Here is a 21,670-nt window from a genome sequence, read left to right as displayed (position 1 = left end):
CTCCCCGCTGAGCACAAAGCCCTACAGGGGCTGGATCTCATGACCCTGAGATCATGACCTGAGGGAAACCAAGAGACAGACACAACTGACTGCGCCATCCAGGTACCCCTTCTCTTTTCTTGCTCTCCTTTTTTTTCTTAGGTTTGTAAATATTTACACTTGTGCTATTTAAACATTCTTGCTATTTAGTAGCTAGCATGTCATTGCCACATCTGGCCAAAGACACCACAATTTAGTTGACTGATTAATTTATTGATTGGTTGATAGGGTGGACTTTTCTGAGTATGATGCTTGGTTCAGTAATATAAGAATCACAGAATCTCTGTCTGGATGTGCTGATTCTTAAACTGTAGCTGCCCCATTAGTAGACCTTTTATAAAATAAAGATTTTATAAAATACAGAACATATTCTGATTTAATTGAGTCTTGAGTCTCAAAGTCCTTCTGGGTGACTCTCATGGGTAACCAGGTTCAGAACCTCTGGATAGGTCTAAAGTTTGCCCAGGCAACTATTTTTTATTTTATTTTATTTATTTGAGAGACAGAATGAGATAGAGAGAGCATGAGAGGGAGGAGGGTCAGAGGGAGAAGCAGACTCCCTGCTGAGCAGGGAGTCCGATGTGGGACTCGATCCCGGGACTCCAGGATCATGACCTGAGCCGAAGGCCGTCGCTTAACCAAGTGAGCCACCTAGGCGCCCTGCCCAGGCAACTATTGATGTGATGCTTAAATCCCTTCCATTGGGAAACTAGAAGGATGACTCTTCTTAGGACCAAGACGCTAGGTAGTCTAGTCTTCCAGACAATCTTCCTGAGTATACAAACTCTGCACACTGCTAATGTAATGTAAAGGGAAGCAGCATGTAGTGATTAGCACTAGACTAGAACTTCCTTTCAAAAAGCTAGAAGTGCTTAGCTGTGGCCCTTCCTGATGTCAGGGGACTATCCTCCTAGGTCAGTTGTTTTCAACCAGGGAAAATTTGTCCCCCAGATGACACGTGATGATGTCTGGAGACATTTTTGGTTATTACAACTTGGGGGAGTGCTACCGGCATCTAGTGAGTAGTGGTCAGGGGATGCTGCTAAACATCCTACAATGCACAGGATAGCCCCACAACAAGGAATTATCCAAAGCAAAATGTCAATAGTGCTGAAGTTAAGAAACCTTTCCCAGATCCTTGCTCTCAGGTTCTCCTTCCTCCCAGGAAATACCATCTTTAATGGAATTAGTCCTAATCCTTTCCCTTTTTTTTCCCCCCTGGGGCTTGAACTCATGACCCTGAGATCAAGACCTGAGCTGAGATCAAGACTCAGACGCTTAACCAACCGAGCCATCCAGGCGCCCCTAAACCTTTTCCTTCTTTCTAAGGCACGATTTCAACAACGTTTTCCAAATCGACATTTTTCTATCCTTTTTAAGTCATCCCAAGATGAGATCATCCTGCTTTGCTTTAAAAAAAATAAAGACCGCCACCTGACTGTGTATGTCAGAGAGGCAGAATAATCCTAGTGCCACCTTTCCCACTTGCTGCTTTCTCTCCCACTCAGCTGTCTCTCCGAAATACGAAATGAGCCAAGCCCCATGACCTAGGGGAGGCCTGCCTCGCCTTCACTGACCAGGCACCACAGCTGGTGGAACTGGCCATGGGGGCACAGGTCATTGTGTGAGATGTCCCGAGGTTTATCTGCTGCCAGGCTGGCTGGAGCAGACCTCCTGCCAGGCTGATTAATAAGTGCTGGACTGACACACTTCTAGTAGGTCCTAGACCTGCTGATTTTTCTCCCCACTTCCTTAGATCATTTCATTATTAAATTAAAGATTGTTGTGATTTAAACTGAACTGTCAGGCAGCCTGGGGACAAACGTGGGGTTTGGTGAAGAAATGGAACCCAGTACAGCATTTACTAAATCCAACCTCAGTTGGGTGTTCTTTTCTTTCTCTTAAAGAAATAATTCATAACTCCCAAGGCTAGAAGTAGAAGTAGAACCTTCTCCTGCAGTGTCAGGAGCCCACACAGAGAGGCTGGCATGCCAGGAAAGGGAGCCGATTATAAATAGCATAAAAAGCAGCATCAGTCAAAACTCACTGATGTGCCTGAACAAAATGTTAAAGGAAACAAACAGCTTCTGAAATAAGAAGCAATGATCTTTTTTTTTTAATTTAAAGTGCTAAGGAATGAAAACTATATCTCTATCTATATCAAACACACACACAACCACACCCACACTACATACATACATACATACATACATACATACATACATACATACATACACAGAACCCAACTGAGACCCTTGAGGAAGTAATGGGTAATTATTAATTTTAAAATAACAAATTACAAGTAGTCGGAGCCACACAGAAGGAACAGCCATCCTTCTTCTGTGTGATCGATGCTATTTATTTAGAAAGCCTATGGTTTCCCCTTCTAAAATAATTTTCCTATTACATGTATTTTTTTTCCCAGCTTCGATGGAAACCATTTGAGATCCCAAAAGCATCTCAGAAGAAGGTGGACTTCGTGAGCGTAAGTCAATACCAATACTTCTCTCTGCTCTGCTTTCCTCCCTGGTGAGCGATCCAGCCATTTGCAGGCTGAATGCCAGGCGGCAGCAGACTTAGAGGCACGCAGCAGAGACAGCACTGCCGGCCCCTGCTTCCAGGGCTGGCCAAGGGATGTCTTACTTACAGGCACCAAATGGCCGCTGACACCAAAGGGCACTGGTGAGCTATTTACAATATCTCTGAATGACCAATGGAAACTGAGCATTTACCTGACTCAGGTTCTTTGTTTTGGGTTACAACAGGGGTTCTTAGCTTTTTTCCCCCATGGACTCCTTTTTTTTTTTTTTTTGTTAGCTACCATACAGTGCAATATTGGTTTCTGGAGTAGAGTTCGGTGATTCATCGATTACATACAACACCCAGTGCTCATGACAAGTGCCCTCCTTAATCCCCATCACCCACCTAGCCCATTCCCCACCCACCTCCCTCCATCAACCCTCAGTTTGTTCCCTACAGTTAAGAGTCATTTATAGCTTGTTTCCCTCTCCGTGGACTCCTTTAGTAGTCTGGTAAAGCTTGTGCTTTTAAATGCATAAAATAAATTACATAAAATTACAGAGAAGTTGATCATATTGAAATACAATGATAAAAATATTAAAATAACAAATTTGCTTTTATAGTAAGTAACATATATGCTTCCTTATAAATGCACTAAATCACAAGATCTATGGAAAGATCTAACAGCTATAGTTGTTAGAAGTATGAGCATAAACGATGTTCTGGAATAGTTGTAATGACTGTAATGCTATCTAAGAATATCCATGATTTCTATCAGTGACCAGGGTACAGGTACTTTTAATACTTCTATAGTTTGTTGCTTACATTCACATTAATCGAAGGAAATGATACATTTCAGAGATTATTTGAAAATAAATATATAATTTCATCCCCATCCAAGTTCATGAACTTTCTGAAATGGACCTAGAATAGCATCAACTCAGGGTGACAACTCTAGTTAATGCAATGCTGATCAGAAGTTCTGCTTGGTATAGTTAACAGGTGTTGGGAGTATTAGAACACTTGTGCTCAGAGCAAACCACATGTAGGGGAAAGGGAAGGGAACTTTAAGGCAGAGGGGCTCAAAGAAGGCAGTGGAAGGTTTTGCAGACCAACGTCAGCCCATGGCTTACTTAGGGAGAGTCCAGGTGCCCAGCCATGGGCCAACTTGTTTGGATCATGCAGAATTCCTTAGCTATATTAAGTGCTCCAAACTCTGTGTAAGTTCATCTAAATAGACTCCAAACTGACAAACTGAATTAAAATACAAAAAGAAATCCCCCCACTCTGGGTGAATTATGGATATCTGAAGGAGCAGAGCTCCCTCCTTTCCATCTGCAGGTTTGGGGCTGAAGAATTTTGAGAAGACCCATGTGTTAAGGCTTCTTGGACTGTGGATTATCAGCAGAGAGGATTACAGTTGGTCAGAATGCTTCCACTTCCCTGTTGTGGAAAACTTAGGGCTGATCCGACATATAAGCTCAAGGCTGCCTACCTGGTGAGGTGCATTTGAGAGGCATTAATTGGTCCCTAATGTGGCAAGCTTCCTCCCTAGGCCTCCTAGGTATCTGGTTTCACCTCTGAAAGAAATTCTCCCCCAGGCTGATCTTAAGCACCAAACTGATAAAATGCCGAGTAAGGTCATTTTAGCCATTGAGACAATCCAGATCTAGGGCCGTGGCTGGCAACTAGGGTGAGCCACCACCTACCAAACATAAAACCCATAAATCTTGAGTTCCCCAGAAGCAGGCTGGACCCCGAATGTCCCACTCGTCCCATGGAGCAGACCCTATAGAACCTTGCCTCCTGGCTCTCAGGGACCAGGAGGAGGGCTGGCCTCTCAGACAAGACTTGCATACACCCTTCCTTCTCCTGCTGTTCCTTCCAGGGCCTGCATACCTTGTGTGGAGCTGGAGACATAAAGTCTAACAATGGACTTGCCATCCATATTTTTCTCTGTAACACCTCCATGGGGAACAGGTAAGAGGCTCAGTGCTTGGGCAGAACATCCCTATTCCCCAAGAGCTGTTGGCCAGAGAGTGAAAGCCAGGTTGTTGTTTTTTTATTGTTTTTTTCCTCCCAGAGCAACATTGATATACATTTATTAATAAGTGAGCATTTCAATCTTGACTGATCCCTGTAACATAAATAAGAATTTCACATAACAATGCAAATAGAAAAGAGACAATGGGCATTGGGAAGCTAGAATAGTCCAAGAGGTATTTTGACTTTAACCAGGTTTGGGTCAGAGTATCTCTAATTTCTTAAAGTTCCCCAGGGTTGTTCTTGAGTCCAAAGTCATACTGCATGAGCAGCCATTAAAAGCCACCAGTTGGTGGCAGGTCGAGCTGACAGACTTTGGATTTAGCTATTAACTGTGTAAGCTTAACATTCCTCGGTAGAGGAGCTTACATATTGGATTTTTTTTTAATCAGAAAAAATATGTAAATGGCATTCTGCCTCTTCTTGGAGAAGCAGAATCTCAGACCCATTTTGCACACTACCTCTGGAACCAGACTGTTACATCCAAAGCCCCATTCCATTCCTCCTGGCTGAGTAATCTGAGCAAGTCATTTAACTTCTCTGAGCCATGACAAGGCACTGAAGATGTCTCTTTGGGTCCAACGTCATATCATACCACCTCCTCTCTTTTCCCCTGAGCCACACTAGCCTTCACTCAGTTCTTTCAGCCTGCCTCAGAGCATTTGCATGTGCTGTTCTTTCTGCCTGAAATGTTCTTCCCACTCCCCAAACTCTTGCCTAGATAATTCCTTCAGATCTCAGCTCAAATGTTCCTTCTTCAGGGAAGCCTTTGCTGACTCCTCACATTAGATCAGGTTCATTATTCCTTCATTCCCCTGAACTTGACTTTCTACAATGATACAGTTCCGTAATTATTTGATTGCCATCTGACTTCCTACTAGGCTCTAAGCTGCATGAGGGCAGAGATTGGGTCATTTTCCTCACCAGTTTATATCCAGCACTGAACCTGGCACATGGTGGGTGGTAAACAACATGTGGAGTGAATTAATTTGTCTGGACAATGTTAAAACTGAAAATCACAGGAATTATTCTTTATGTCTCAGATGTTTTTACAATTCAGATGGGGACTTCTTGATTGGTAAGTTCTGAAGATTTCACTGTGAGTTGATCCCCAGTCACAAGCTGCTTTTCAATTTTATACGTATTATTTTCCTTTATCCTTCAATCTGTCTTATGTAGAGCAATCTACAGACTGAGGTCTAGAGGCCATTGGTGGTCTGAAAAAGATTCCTGGTATACCTCAAAGCCCCTGGTCTATTTCCTGGTCTCTCTGTCTTTGCCCATCTCTGCTGGGCCTTTCTAATATGGGAGATCTGGAAAGCTGAAAAGAAATAAAGAGTAATACCAACATGTGATTAACTTATTAACATAATTCTATTTGCCTTCAAATCTGCCCAAGAAAAGACTACCTGTCATTGATATCTGCCATTGAGATAGAAATTTTCATGATGGTATCTAAAACAGAATGTCTCTTAGAGATTTCTCTGGTCTACCCACTCTATTTGATGGTTTCAATATTGATATTTTGTAGCCACCATTTTGGTGTAGACATTAGATATGCAAATGCCAGACTAGCTGGAACTATCAGAAGTGAGTGGTTTTCCATCTGATTTCTGTTGCCCTTTTTGGTCAATCCACAGAACTGGGCATATACAAGCTCTCTACCTCGCAAACAAAAAAAAGCAGAATCGATTTTTTCATTCACTTTCTTCCAGGTAGTAAAATTGTTAACCTAACTTGTCAGAATATTCATTTACATCCATGAGACTCAATAAAGCCCTTTCTTTTGGAATGAAAAATCAAATGCAGCCTTTGAGCCTTTTACTCTTCATGAAGTGGTCCTCATGTGAAAAGAGTTGTTTGTTCACTACTGCCCTGTCTTTTTTGTTAGTTCCCCAGAAAGGGAAACTTCACATTTACACTGAGTTTGGCAGGATGCTTGTGCAGCCCAATGAAATCTGCGTCATTCAGGTTGGTGATGTGTCCCCTTCTTCCCCTGCCGCTCCCTAATTTGGGAGCAATCAGATGTTGCAGCTGCTGTCATTTCCAACTTTAAAATTTCTTGGTGGATCATGCCTGAGAAGGGGAGGGAGTTTTAGTCATGCAGGAGGCTCCCTGTGCTGAAGGGGAAGCAGGTTTGGGAGCCTGATTTGTTTTAAAATATGACGCAATCACAAAGCAAAGAGCATTATCAATTTGCTTTCCTAAATACTCCTACACACTTTGGATAAGGCTCTGTTTCCATGGATTGGTGTGGGGACTGGGGTGCAGTGAAGACTAATTTCTTGAAAATTCGGCTGTATCTCTGAACCCAATGAGAGATTAGAGTAGAATTGGTTTGGGTCACAGATGTGATTAGGAGTTAAATTTTTCATTTTAACTCATCTTTGAGCTGGTCACCTCTCAAACATACTCAGCAGACTATAGCTTTATTTTTGCATCTGGGGCTAGCTGTGGCTCTAGGGCAGCTTCTTTATAGCTACAGGTATGATTTGGGAGTGCACACCACTGTCTGCTTCCCGTTCCAGAGAGGAATGCGGTTCAGCATTGATGTCTTCGAGGAGACAAGGGGCTACGTCCTGGAGGTCTACGGTGTCCACTTTGAGTTGCCTGACCTGGGACCAATTGGTAAATCTTCACTACAAGCTTTTAATTTCCCTTGAGATATAGGACGGATAATTGCATGAGCGTTAAACATCCTTCTCCCCTCATGATCTCACTCACATTTCAACTTTCCTCTCTAGACAACTTCTTTAGATCAAATGTAGTTGGGAATTTCAGAAGCCTATTAGAACTCTCTAAACAACCCCAGACATTTTTTTTTTCAGACCTCTAGGTTCAGAGGTTCTGACCCAACTGATGAAATGAAATCATTAATTAGCTCATCAGTGTATCAATCCATCAGCTAGTCTTGGCTCTGTGTTGTGCTGAGGGTATTATGGAATCTCATTAAGGGTAACACAGGCCTCTTCCCATAAAATACATACATAAAAGTAAACAACTGAAGCCAACCCATTATAAATTTCTCTCTAGAATAGTATATAGATGATTGGAGAGCAGACAGTATATAATAGATTTCTGGTTATACAGTGTACACCCTAAAGGATGTAGAAGTTTGGGTTACTTAGGGGCCAAGTCACCAGGAATAGCTTTACAGAACAGATGAGATTTGACTAATTCTTGATGAAAAGCTGAGGACAAATAAAAAGGAAAGGGAACCGCTTAAGCAAAACCATACATGTGGGAATGAACTTTGTGAATAGGAGGGAGATCATTTTCTCAAGTCAATAAGTTGTGTGTAGACAATAAAGCAGGGGAAAGCCATAAAAACGGCAGGGGCTGTACTCCTATGGAAAGGGGACTTGGACTGAAAAATGCATGGTCTACAAACCTCACATTCCAACTCAGCACATTCCACAAAATGTACACAGTTAACTGGGGCCATGAAGGAGCTAGAAACCTCCTCCATGAGGCAAGACGAAAACTTTCAAAAGTGAATCAAGGTCCCCCCCACCCCCGATTCTTCTGGCAAACTGGAGGCAGGAGATGCAGGAGAGAAGTGAAGGTGGTAGGAGGAGTTGTTCTCAAAACATCTCTTGGAGTGAAAGGAGGGGTTGGGAAAATTGGCCCTTGGTGTCATCTTTGACATGTTTGCTAAAGGTGGTGGCCACACCTCCCAGTTCTTCTTTTCCTTGTCAACAGCTTTTTGAGAGCCAAACAGGACAGGCCAGCATGTGCCTTCTGGTCACTCCCCTGGAGAGATCCAAATAGTCAGAGGAAGGTGGGAGGCAGCAGAGAGGCAGCTGGAGCCATGGCGGGCCGTCTGTCGTCCTGCTCACCACCCGTTCTTCCCACTTCAGTCTGGCTTCCTGCTGCTCTACAGTCAGCATAGCCTCCAGGTTCCGTGGAACACGTACCCTCTGGAAAATATATATAATTTACTAACCAGCTGCTGGGGGCTTATATTTTTTAACCCCAGGAGCCAGAAATGATAAAACACTCCCCAGGTCTCTCCTCTCAGAGTTAAATTATGTTTTTGCACTTATACTTTTTATTTTTGGTCTTTTGATTTATTTTCTTTCTCTGGAGGGAACACTCACTCCTAAGCAAAGGTAAGCAGGCAAGTCCTGAGTATTTTTTCCTGAGTGGCAGACAGATCTGTCGGGCTAGAGAGCAGTTTTGCAGACTTGGATGGATTCCGACTTCTGTCTGAGAAGCAGAGGCATGCCTGGGGGCAACAGTATGTAACCCTTCCTTTCTGAGATCAAGGACTATAGATGAGTTCTAGAACCATCATGGTTTTCTTGGGGAAAAGTTCTAGTATTCTACCAGACCTTCCCTTGGCCTCTTTTCTAGTCTCATCCTCTCCCCTCAACTGCAGTGATGCAATAGTGCATGTAATATGGTCAATAAACCATATTTACTCTACAACTTTAGGAGGTGATGCTGGTGATGATGATGATGATTTTCATGATTCTTTTTCCTAATCAAATTCCTTGGGTCCTCCTAAAAGGGTACCAGACTGGGATTCCAATGAGCCTCTGGACAATGAAAACAAATTGTGGAATGGCTCTTGACATGGCCCTTTCTCTTTGTGCAACTGTGGGCATCTTTCCAGTGTGATTTCAGAAGTATCTAAAAGACTTTTGGGTCGCTGTGTTCTAGGAGCCAATGGCTTGGCCAATCCTCGAGACTTTTTGATACCCGTTGCCTGGTATGAAGATCGCCAAGTGCCAGGTGGCTACACTGTGATTAATAAATACCAGGGCAAGCTATTTGCTGCCAAACAGGTAAAGTAAGAGGGTCGATGGACAGGAATGGAATAAATAGTTATTAAGCACCTACTGATTGCTAAGGCCAGTGTTAAGTACTTTACATATCCTTTCATTTTTACCATACCACTAAGATATTACAAATAAAGTACTGTTTGCCTCATTTGTAGTCACAAAAAGGTAGTGACAAGTAATTTACCAAATGTCATAGTAAATGGCAGAACTAGCATTAGACCCTTTATCTGTTTGACTCCAAAGGTCATGCTCTTTCCACTCACCAAGCAATAAAAATCCTGGCAATATGTAGGTCTCTATAAATGGTATGTAAAATATACTATACAGGCAGGTAATATGTTATGAAAAGGGAAATGAGTAAACAAGCAGATCATCTAAGATTTTTATTACCAATGGCCACCATATTTCAAATAGAAGCTATGACTGATACAAAAAAAGTAGAACTCAGTTAATTAGCTTGACTTAGTTTATACCACCAGCCTTGTAAACTCAGGAGATAAACAAAGGCATAGATAATAATAATAAATAATAATGTAATATGTGATCTATAATATATTAGCATATATTATATTATTGCTCAATGTACTGAATATATATTAGCAGAATGTAATTATATAACCAAAGTAATCCAAAGATTTCTTTTGTTTACCTTTATTTATTACAATTATTTTTGCCCATTTGACATATAGCTTATATTTTTCAAGCCATATTATTTTCCTTGGACAGCATCCAAGGTAGATGGTATGCTAACCAGCAGAGGCCAACTAGTTTGGCACTTAAAATTAACCCCTGAGAGTTAATTGCCAGCCTCACTGACATATTGTCACCTTCATATTGTCTGGTTCAGGATTTCTCAAAATGTGGTTTAGAGACCATTTGCACCAGAAATCCTAAGGGAAGCTTGTTTAAAATGCAGATCCTTCGATGTTATTCCAGCCTGGCAAAGATGATAACTTCTGGGCATGGGGTGTGGAAACCTACATTCATTTTAAGCATGCTCCCCATATTATTTTTGACATACATTTGATAGAGAACCACTATTCTAGAGGTAGCCAGCAGCTCTGTGGGTTTCCACTTTCTAAGTGGACTCTGTGCTGGTTATTCTCTGTGTGAGTGCCCACACTGATCCATTATCCCTTCTCTGCCATGATCTGTGTCCTGGGAAATCACCTGTATGGGCTCCCTAGCCAGCTGGTTTTGGGTTGGGTTCAACCAATGGGAGGTACGCACAGGAAGTTGGAAGGCAGGAGGAAAGACAAGTTGAGGTTTTTTTTCTCCTGTTTCTTCCCTATTTGGGACTGCATCCCTCCATGAGCTCAGTTCCTGCTGGGTACCCCCAGTGGCATCCTGGAGCCAGTTCATACTGGCATGCGAGAACTGATAGACACATTCTTCCCAACTTTGTGTTCAGTAACATTACATTAGTAGCTCAAAAGTGATCAGGGTGGAATATTTATACCCACAAAATTAACAAATGCTATAAAACAGAGCATTTTTCCCCAGAGAGATAGTTGCTAGTTGTTAAATATTTACCAACATACAATTGAGCAGCCCCTTCTTCATGGTTCTAGCTCTTGCTGGAATCCTATAACAACAGTGTCTTCCCATATCCCACAGGCTTAGGAATGGCAATGGCTTCCCACTGTTGCTAGGCTCAGAAACCTCAGCATCTCTGGTCAGTTCACCTAACCCTAATCACACCTTTGTGAGTGTTCCCTTCTGTAAAGTCTTTAGAATATTCTGAGTTAGATGCTGTTTCCAGAACAGATGCATGGCTACAGTGGGGACTACCTTCCTGTCACAGAGCACCGGTCCTCTTCTACCCCAGAGCAGGCCCAAAGAGCATCACCTCGGGATTGCTCTGAAAACTCAAGTCCTTGGGCCTGGAACTCTTAGGTACCATCTCACCTTCCTGCACTCAGCAACCTAGGAACTGAGTGTACCAGAAGCTCCTCTAGGCAGCAGTTACCTGGAAAGCCGTCCCAGCAAGTGCCTGCCCTCTGCACCAGGAACCCCGGCCCAGATGGTCTGAGAGTTGCTGACATCTACAGATTCTCACAACTGTGTTGAAAATTGTTGAAAAGGCACTACCTGGAGAATGTGTTGTGCTTCTGCTGCACTGTGATCAGAGGCAGCTGCAACTTGTGAACTGGAAAAATAGGGTTGGTGGCTTAGCAAGGGACAGTTTGAAGGCACGGGAAGCAACCACAAAATGATTCAGGGTCATACTTCTCCCAAGGGACACCATTACTAAATTATGAGAACAAAATCAAATCAAAAAGAGAGACAGTGATACCAAGTACAAACTGTGGAAACACAGCTACAAAAGCATTAAGCGCTAAGATTACCCTTTCCTGTTTGTTTGTTTGTTTGTTTTTGCGATTAGGACGTCTCCCCATTCAATGTTGTGGCCTGGCACGGGAACTACACCCCCTACAAGTACAACTTGGAGAACTTCATGGTCATTAACTCGGTGGCCTTTGACCATGCAGTAAGTCTGGACCATGGAGGGGCCCTGGGGATAGGGCAGCCCTTAGGTGGGAGGGGTCCATAGTAGGTCCCCGATATTCACAGATTTAACATTTCCGGTGTCACCCTTGGAAGCCCAAGATATAGTCATTCATCATTGCGGTGACAGGAATTTGAATCCCCTGCAGCCAGGCTTTGGGGAACAGAGTAAATAACAAGCTACTGGGGGAGCCAAGCCTGACATGCAACACTCAGCTTTGAACACAGATTAGTTCTCACACCGAGTATCTCAGTAATTCCCATAGATGGCCAAAAACTTAGTTTCTTCTTAGCAAATGTATCCCCCAAAGAAACCAACTGCTAATGTTGGTGATAAAGTGATGAGAAAGAGACAGCTCTGGATTTGGAAAGTTCTCTGTCCTGCTTACGAATGCTGAGTCTGCTCAGTCCGGCTGCCACTCCTAGCTATTTTTAGCCGTGATGGAGCAGACAGCCCTCTTCTAAAGTTCCTCAGAATGTTCAGGGCCTGAATTTAAAACAAAGAAGTTCTAAAGTGTGAATTCGGTGATATTTTTCACTCAATTAGAGGGCCACAAATAGGTCCCTGGTCTACAGGGCAAGCCCCCAAGGCCCCACATTCGTGATAAAGTGCTCCATTCTGAGATCCTGGGGGAAAGTTCATTTTGCAGCCTAGTTCATAATAGATTAACTTAACCCAAAAGCTGAAGGGATAATTAGAGCAGAAGCCAGAGAACCAGAGACAGAAAGATTACTCTGAGTCAGTTCAGCTTATCTCTAGGGGGACAAAACTACCTTTCTGAAGAGCAACAACTCGTAACAAAACCAAAAGGGAAAAGAAAATGAGGCATCAAGCCCAAAACAGCATGAAAAAGGATCCAGAGACACGGATAGAGCTTTATTTGAGCCTCACTACCTTTTCTTTAACAGTTTCAGATCATTTCTCAAGACAGAGGAAGAAGTGTAAAATCTCACAGCGATAGGGTTGGGGTTCTGGCTTGCCTTTGCTCGGGGCCAATCTTTGTACTGCTGCTACGGTTATTCTTCCAAAATCCAGGTCCGATCATTCTACCGCTGCATTAGAAAATCTGTGCAGCCTCCCCATGGTTTAGGATAGTCTGAGCTCTGAAGCGTGGTATCTGATGCTCTCCACCATCTGGCCCTGGACTCATTTTTCCAGTACCAGTACCAAGTCTTAGCCCCTCTGCCTTCTGCCAGTGCATTCTGGGCTTTAGCTTTCCTGCCTCTTAACAAAATCTCTGTGCATTTTGATGTCCTTCCTGTTTTCTGTGCTTAAAATGCCTTTTCCTTTCTCTCCTTCCTTCCTTCTTTTTCCTTCCCCCCTCCCTCCTTTTTCTTTCTTTCTCCTTTCATTTTTCAAGACCTGTGTCAACCCCCTCTTTGAAGCCTTCCCTGATCCTCTCAGGTAGGTAGGCATCCTCTGTACTCCCTTGGATTTCTATTTACAAAGCTAGATTGCCCTTGGCACCTTGCTGTCGTCAGTTGTTCACACACCTGTTTTATGACTCCTCCAGCACCCCCACACTCCCGTCACTAACAATGCTAAAGGGGCAAGGAATAGTTCTCAACCATCTTTGAATCCCAGACCCTAGCATGGCATGTGAAAGCAAACATGATCAGTGATTTCAATGAAATTGAATCTCAATCTTTCCACTGAAGGATTCTAAAGTTCTTTTAAAATCATAATATTGTGCCCCAGCCTATGCCCTCTACATTACCACCATCCAAACTAATGATATAAGGGTAAGGAAACAAGGGTAAGGAAAGCCAGGAGGATACCATCTGGAATCTCTGTGATGCCCTCAAAGAGAAGCATATCCTACATCTATACCAAGAGTTGGATACTATTTTATTTCTATTTCCACCTCACTCTGAGCATTCCTTCTGCTGAGAACTCCCTGCAGCACATCCCAGCTCTTGTCACCCTGACCTGAGGTTGGGAGGCAGGCATGACTGGTTCTCAGACCCACAGGGTAACACTTGCATGAAATGGGGGCTCAGCAGGGTGAGAGAGCAGCTCCAAATCCTCTTAGCTGGTGTTAATTCATTTTGCTTCAAGCAAGAGGGGAAAGTCAGATGAGTGATTTCTGCCCCTCAACGACAAGCCCAGACTTCTTAGCTTTGGCCTGTGTGGCTTGAATAGAAATTACAGTGTCGGGGCGCCTGGGTGGCTCAGTCCGTTAAACCTCGGACTCTTGATCTCAGATCAGGTCTTGATCTTGGGTTGTGAAGTCAAGCCCCAGGTTGGGCCCCAGGTTGGGCTCCATGATGGGCTCCGCGATAGGCCCCGCGATAGGTATGCAGCCTACTTAAAAAAAAAAAAAAAAAAAACCTAGAGTCAACTTGGAAACCCCTTCCAGTGTGGGTGATATGTGTACCATTGTCCAGTCACCTCCCTTCCATCGTGGGCTCGGTGTCTCCTTGTGCTTTCACAGGACCCATCCATCTTCACTGTATTGACAGCCAAGTCTGTCCGCCCCGGAGTGGCTATCGCTGATTTTGTCATCTTCCCGCCTCGATGGGGGGTTGCTGACAAGACCTTCAGGCCTCCTTATTACCACAGTAAGTCTCTATTTTACCAAGCCACATTGGAAGCCAGAGAGACCACAAAGTGTTGAACATTTGCCATTGGGAATACCACTGAGGTGTCCCTGGACACCATACTGTGCTGGCTTTCAGGATCCTGCCTCCAGAGGCCCTAGTGCTGCTCCCCAGACTTGTAGTTGCTGAAACACCATGCCTTCCTTGGAGATGGCAGTGATGTGTTGACTCTGAGAAGGAAGTAATGCCTACAGCCCAGTTCCTCTGGCCCTGAGGAGAGGCAGAAAGGCCGATAAAGTGTGAAGCACGTTTCTTTACATTTCAGTTGCTTCTTTTGGGGGAGAGGGAATGGTGGGATGTTGTTGGTTAGTTTGTTGTTTTGGGAAAGCTCTTTACCTAAGCCTGGTTCAAGAGCCAGTAAAATGTGCCTACTCCAATTATTTTGGTGGGATAAAACAGACTGCAGCCCATACTAGGGAATGGACCCCATTCTGGATGCAGTTTCTATGGAGCATTTGTTGCCTAGAACAGAACTTACTAAATCTATTATTTTTATTTTATTTCTTATTACTAGCAGCTAACAATTATTGACCATTTTCTTTGGCTCTGTTATAAGTTCTTTAAAACTATTAAACCACTTAATCTTCAACACAGTTATAAGAGGGAGGTAGTATCATTATCCCCTTTTTTTCAGAAGGTAAAACTGAGGCATGAGGGATTAAGTAATTTGGAAAGATCGAATAACTTGCTCAAGGCCTCACAACTAGTTAAGTGGTGGAGTCAGGATTTAATTGAAGGCAATCTGATGCCAGAACACACACACACTCACAGCCACTAAGCGATGTGCCTAGCACAGTGCCCGATACACAATAGGCATCTAATAAACATTTATTTAATTAGTAAATGCATCACCAAGAATGAATAAGGTATTTCACGGCTGCACTTAATGAAGTTGGCATTTTTAACAGTCCAATAGCTGGCCATAAATCCAACCTAAAGGTCAATGTGCAATTCCACTTCCTGAAGATTGCATTTTTGTACCTACAGTTCTGGAAAGACTCTGAGGTGCATTTCAGACACCAGATACTTTGTAAATAGAATAAAAACAAACTACCATCTTTTCTGAAGAGTGTTCTCCTGGAAGTTTGTCCCCAAGAGGACCTGCTGTCCAGGAGAGAGAATTGCTTTAGCTTAGCCTGTACCTCACATGCTAGTCCTTGGTAACTCATTATTTCACCTAGTTCTTGTGTTGAGGCTGCTTTATGAACCTGAGGTGGAGGTTCTCACATTTTCATATGTGCCAATGTCACTGGAGGACTTGTTAAAACACAGATTCTTGGGCCCCACCCTCAGAATTTCTGCTCCAGTAGGTCTAGGGTGGGGCCTGAGAATGGCCTTTGTAGCAAGCTCCCACGCTCTGCTGAAGCTGCTGTTCCAGGAACCACACTTTGAGAACAGTAGGAATCTAAAAATCACTTAGAATGCCTCCTTAAAAAAAAAGTCTTCCCAGCGCCCACTCTCAGAGAGTATAATTAGTTGGTTCTGAGGTGGAACCTCAGAATCTGCATTTTGAGTTAGCAAGTTGGAGTCTACAGGCCACATATTGAGAGGCGCTGGCCTGCAGCTCGTCTCCCTGCTCAGGGAGAAGGCTAACAGAGCCATCTAACTCAGACAAGTCTGCTACTGTGCTACACCTCTCAAGCCACTTTGGTTTGTAGTTCAGTCGCCTGAAACAAATGACCTTGTGAAATGCCTCTTATAATTTTTTTAAAAGACTCTCAAGTACCTTTGGCCCAGGAGAGATAGATATCAGAAAGGTATGGTTGCCTGAGTTAGTTGGAAAAACCACAGAACCCCAAGTTAAAATTATTTTTTTCCAGAGTTATTAAAACTATTGCATTAGCGATAATCAAAATCTTTGCTACTTTGATGTAACTTTATAGGAGAAGTGGAGAATTATCTCTGTAGAAACACTGTCTCCAGTCATCTTAATGTACTTGAGTCAAGTGGATTCAGCATTAATCAGAGAGGCAAGGTCTACCCTCCACATGTCCTTTGAAATATAGAAAATGATACAGAAATGTCATCACCAAAGTCATTGCTACCTAAATTCGTATTCAGATCAAAGCTGAATTCTGTATTGCTCTCTTCTTAAAATTAAGCCATGAAGGTGACCCTGAGGACACATCCTAGATTGAGGAGTGTGACAACATATTTCAGTCATGAGCAGAACTGCTTTTAAAATATAGAAACCTTATGCTTACAGTTGCTTCTTTTCCTCTATTTCTGCTTCATGGAGAAACGAGTAGAGCTATGATCTGGGTCTTACTTTTTCTACAGGGGCCTGCAGCAGCATTTTGTTTCCTAGGCAGGATGAATACGGCTGCCTAGTCAATGACAGAAATATTTTGGCACTTGATTATACTTCACATGTAAGGAAGAAGGCTGGGGCATCTATCATGCCAAATGTCCAGATTCGCAAGGGTTGCCAATGCCGTAGCTCTCTGCTCTGTTCATGGTCTGCACTCTTAGCCCTCTCATGGGACAGACTATGAGAGTAAGTTTAGATGGGCTATTTCTTACTCATCTCTATCATAGCATTTAGCACAGTATCCAATTACGTATGTGGATGGATGGATGGATAGGCAGACAGATGGGGTGGCAAGTGGACAGATGGGTAGATGGGTGAATGAATGGAAAGGCACTTAAATTTTCTCAGGTATTGTAGTTCTTTAATTCTTGCCCTAAGTGTGTTGCTGTTCTAGTAAAGAGCTTTATTTCAATAGAAACATATGATTGAAAGAGTAGGAACGTGGTGATTTTTGTCAAATTTTGCTGACTCCAGAAAGCACAACTAAGACCAATGTACTTAACTTAGATTAAAGCAAATTTCCATTTAATAGAGAGAACTTTCTAACACCCAGAGCTTTTCAATAGTATGGTAGGTTGCTTTGTTGAGTAGAGAGCTTCCATTCACAGGAGGCATGCAGGCGGATCCCAGGAATTAATCTGTCAGGAATGATATAGAAATTCTTCTGTATTGAGTAGAAGCAGTGATCCTTTCCAATTTTAAAATTTTAGGATTCTATGAAGAGAATATCAGTGGGAATAGAAAGAAAAGAATGAATCTAAGAAGCATTTTGGAGGGTAGAAAATAAGATGATAGATTCAGATACAGAAGATAATGTTTGTTAAGCTATATAGCATTTATGGACTGGTTTTTATAGCTACTAAGATCTTTTCACACAGATTATCATTTGATAATAGACTCCAAGTCCAGGGTTCTTTCCATTACATGACTCTTCCATCAACACATTCACACACACACACACACACACACACACACACACACACTCACACACACACACACACCCCATCTCAGTTTTCTGGATTGGGAACCAGAAATATGGTGATACCATGTACTACTGTGGGGCTATTTGGGGGAGGAGCAGATCAGATCTGGGAAAGAAGATGATTTTAATAGAGGACTTATAAGCCTGGATGATAGAGCACATCTACTCTTTATTATAACTTTCATTTTAATTATTATTAAAATTCTTGTCTGGGCCATGATTTTGTTTTGGGCCCCAACATTATTTCTTTCAGACAGTGGAGTTTAAGACCTCTAATAATCCACATGTCCATCAAGTAGAGCTTTGCCTACCAAGAGTTTCACACTAATGAATATTTTGTGGGGTTTTTTTCCCCCCTATCTATCTGTATTCATTAGTAATCCTAAAAAATTTATCAGATTCTCCTATCTTCTTCGCATTCCACAGAAATAATGCTTGAGAGGTCTTGGTACTTTACAGGTCTTGCCTTGGATAATAAAACTAATACTCTTTCAACCTTCCCAGGGAACTGCATGAGTGAATTCATGGGACTTATCAAAGGTCATTATGAGGCAAAGCAAGGTGGCTTCCTGCCAGGGGGAGGCAGCCTGCACAGCTCAATGACCCCTCATGGGCCTGATGCCGACTGCTTTGAGAAGGCCAGCAAAGCCAAGCTGGCACCTGAGAGGATTGCTGATGGCACTATGGTAAGTAAATCAAATGCCAGGCTCTGGCAGCCTCTGGGCTTCCCAACCTTCTCGAGAGGAATGGCTATTTTTTTTATTTCTTCAAAGACACAGATGTGTCAGGAGAGGAGAGTGTGTGTCTGTGTGTGTATTTATTTCCATGTGTGTAGGGACACACCCCTATGTGTATACCAGACTCCTGATGTGGTGGGGTAGAAAGAGCTTTTTTTTTTTTTTTTTTTAAAGATTTTATTTATTTATTTGACAGAGAGAGACAGTGAGAGCAGGAACACAAGCAGGGGGAGTCGGAGAGGGAGAAGAAGGCTTCCCGCTGAGCAGGGAGCCCAATATGGGACTCCATCCCAGGACCCTGGGATCACGACCTGAGCCAAAGGCAGACGCTTAACGACTGAGCCACCCAGGTGCCCTAGAAAGAGCTTTGGACTTGAGTCAGACCTGAGATCAAATCCTAGCTCTTAGTTCCTGCATGACCTTGAACAAGTCACTTAACTTCTCTGAGCTTCGCTGTCCCCATCTGTAGAATGGGTGTGGTAGCCACCCTAGTAGGTGGCTATATTCAACCTTATAGACTGTCCAGCACTGTTCAAATACAAGGGAATATTGTTAATACTATCTGTATGCAGCCCAGAGTATATATGCTATGTCTCAGAATCATCTGCTTTTTGAGGTAATCCTCCAGGGCCACAGCACCCAGAGATGCAGGATGTCACCTTCAGTGGAGTTCTCAAGCCAAGGAGGATCAGGAAGCCTTTGCCTCACTATAGTCAGGGCTTGTGAGCAGCAGTTCTCAGCTGTTTTCTCATTTTCTTTTGCTCTCTTTTGGCATGGGATGAAATTGATGGGATTGAAAACCTGTTTTGTATTCTTCCTGTATCAGGCTATACACATTGAGGCTGAACACAATTGCAGTTGGCTGCGGTACTTGATTTTTATTTTATTTTTGCATTCTTGGAGGTGGAGTTTATGGACCACAAGGAGTAATTTTGTGCTAAATCATATGCAAATTTGCTTTACATTTTTCAACAAATGCCTTCAATGCTACTTGACTTTAAAATCAATAGCACAGAACTGCCTGACTCCATGCCCAGCTTGCAAACAGACAGCATTACCTGTCTCTCCATCCAATGCAGTTTGTTTTCAGTCCCAACTCCAGGACCAGAGTTGATGGAGCTGATCTGCAGGGGGAGGGTACAGAGTCCCATCTGCTTGACCTTGACTCTCTTTCCCTTTCCAAGGGCCTTTGCAGAATTTCTGTGGAGACCTACATCTCTGTGAGATGTGGCTTGACAGTCTCAATTAGGCTATTGCCTCCAAAGGCTCTCTGAGGTACATGGGCTGTTTATATGAGGAGCAAGACTTTGGGAAATGCCTAGGGCCTAGAGCACTAGGGCAGAAAGAGCTCCCCTATGTAAGGGATTAAGGGCAGGGGATGCCCTGGGTAGCCAGAGAGCCCAGACTACCTGGCAGGGCAGTGTCTGGCACTTTACCTAGACCTAACTCTGGGTCTCCATCACCATTTCCCATTATATAATTTGGACCCAGACCCAGCTATACACCTTATCCTTATTCCAGTTTGGAATAAACAAACTTTGTACAATACTATCTTCACGGCTTAGCTGGAATGGGGTTTTGTCACTCCAGTCAGACAGCAAGGCTCTGAAGAAGGAGTCCTCCAAGCCACAACAACAAGAACAGCCATAGTAATAACCCTTATATCTGAATAGTGCTTTATAATGTGCACAGCACTTCCACAGGATCTCCTCTGGTCCTCACATCAAACCTGTTATGGGAAGTCAGGCAAAGACAATCATCTCCATTGTTCTAGGCATAAAGAAGCTAACGTATATTAGACACCAAATATTAACATGGGTTCTCAGGGCTGTGACACAGGAGAACTTTAACTTCCTTTTGCCAATCTATATGTTTAAAATTTCCAGTAATGTGAACACATACGGATTGTAGGGTTTTATTCCTTTTATTTTATTTTATATTTTATTTTATTTTATTTTATTTTATTTTATTTTATTTTATTTTATTTTTAAAAGCCACAGCAATTGGTGAAGCTGGAATGTTTAAGCTGCACCAAGCACTTGCATATTCTTTCTGTTGGAGACAGAAACCTCCTGAGCACAGTGGGACAGCCACCATTCAGAGTCTTCTGGGATAGGGTTTTTAAAAGTGCTATGGCCTTTTCTGCTTCCTCCTTCCCTCCTCTTCCTCCTCCTCCTTACTCTTTCTTTTGCTCCTTCACCTTTTTCCAGCCCATCTCTTGATCAAAGTCCCGAAAAAGAAAATTCAAATCCCAGCTCTTCCACTTCTTGCTACCATCACCTAAGACAAGCCATTTCTCAGCTTTGAGCCATAGTTTCCTCCACTACAAAAATGGGGAGTATGGCCTCCCCATGAGGACATAGCCACAGTGAGTGATGGTCCCTAAGAAGATGAATATTCCTAGAACTCTCCTGCTTCTGCCTTTGGATGTAGCAAATTTAGCTCCATAACGATAAGGGCAATGTGAGGCTTACGTGCCCAATTCCATTTTATAGAATGAAACGTGGAGCTCAGAGAAGTTAAGAGCCTTGCACCGAGTCTCACTTGCTTCTACGTGGTGGGGCCAGAGCCAGAACCTGAGGTGTGAGCCTGCTGTCCTCACCGTGTTAGCACACATAACTTCTTATTCAAAGATTCTGCCTACCTACATCTTTTCTCTTGACATCGAATTAGATATGTTTTATTATCCACTTCACTTATTCTTTCTTGTCCCCCTCCTCATCTCCTACAGGCATTTATGTTTGAGTCCTCTCTAAGTATGGCCGTCACCAAGTGGGGGCTCAAGACCTCTAATTGTTTGGATGAGAACTACTATAAGTGCTGGGAACCTCTCAAGAGCCACTTCACCCCCAATTCCAGAAAACCAGCAGGACCTAACTGAGACTGGAGCATTGCTGCCATAATTGAAAATGGATTTGTGTGGTTTTGTTTAGAATCCTGCCCTCTGGCAGTGTGACGGAGGGGTTGGTTAAAGTGAGAACTCATTTTTTTCACAGGCAAGTAACTCAGACATTTGTAGAAATGTATTTGAAAAGTTCTATGTCAGCTTAATTACTCAATAAACACTTGACTGGTGTTCTGTGGAAGTAGCAATTGGTCATAATCAGGTCTTGATGAAGAATACCTATAGTGGCCAGGACTG

General features: G+C 43.0%; 1 protein-coding gene across 1 annotated transcript in view; it reads left to right on the top strand.

Annotated features, from left to right (window-relative positions):
* HGD (homogentisate 1,2-dioxygenase) overlaps positions 1–21,409 on the top strand; it is a 41,610-nt gene extending 20,201 nt beyond the window's left edge. The window contains exons 5-14 of the mRNA XM_028110671.2: positions 2,465–2,524; positions 4,448–4,539; positions 5,646–5,680; positions 6,494–6,573; positions 7,131–7,230; positions 9,268–9,392; positions 11,776–11,880; positions 14,333–14,459; positions 18,296–18,477; positions 21,260–21,409. Of these exons, the coding sequence (XP_027966472.1) occupies positions 2,465–2,524; positions 4,448–4,539; positions 5,646–5,680; positions 6,494–6,573; positions 7,131–7,230; positions 9,268–9,392; positions 11,776–11,880; positions 14,333–14,459; positions 18,296–18,477; positions 21,260–21,409 (1,056 nt within the window). The remainder of the gene's footprint in view (positions 1–2,464; positions 2,525–4,447; positions 4,540–5,645; positions 5,681–6,493; positions 6,574–7,130; positions 7,231–9,267; positions 9,393–11,775; positions 11,881–14,332; positions 14,460–18,295; positions 18,478–21,259) is intronic.
* Positions 21,410–21,670: the final 261 nt, after the last annotated feature.

Source organism: Eumetopias jubatus, unplaced genomic scaffold (assembly GCF_037043125.1).
Source record: "Eumetopias jubatus isolate StellerSeaLion01/CBP00866 unplaced genomic scaffold, mEumJub1_p1.0 scaffold_1, whole genome shotgun sequence".
NCBI lineage: Eukaryota > Metazoa > Chordata > Mammalia > Carnivora > Otariidae > Eumetopias > Eumetopias jubatus.
This window is presented reverse-complemented; position numbering and strand designations above follow the sequence as displayed.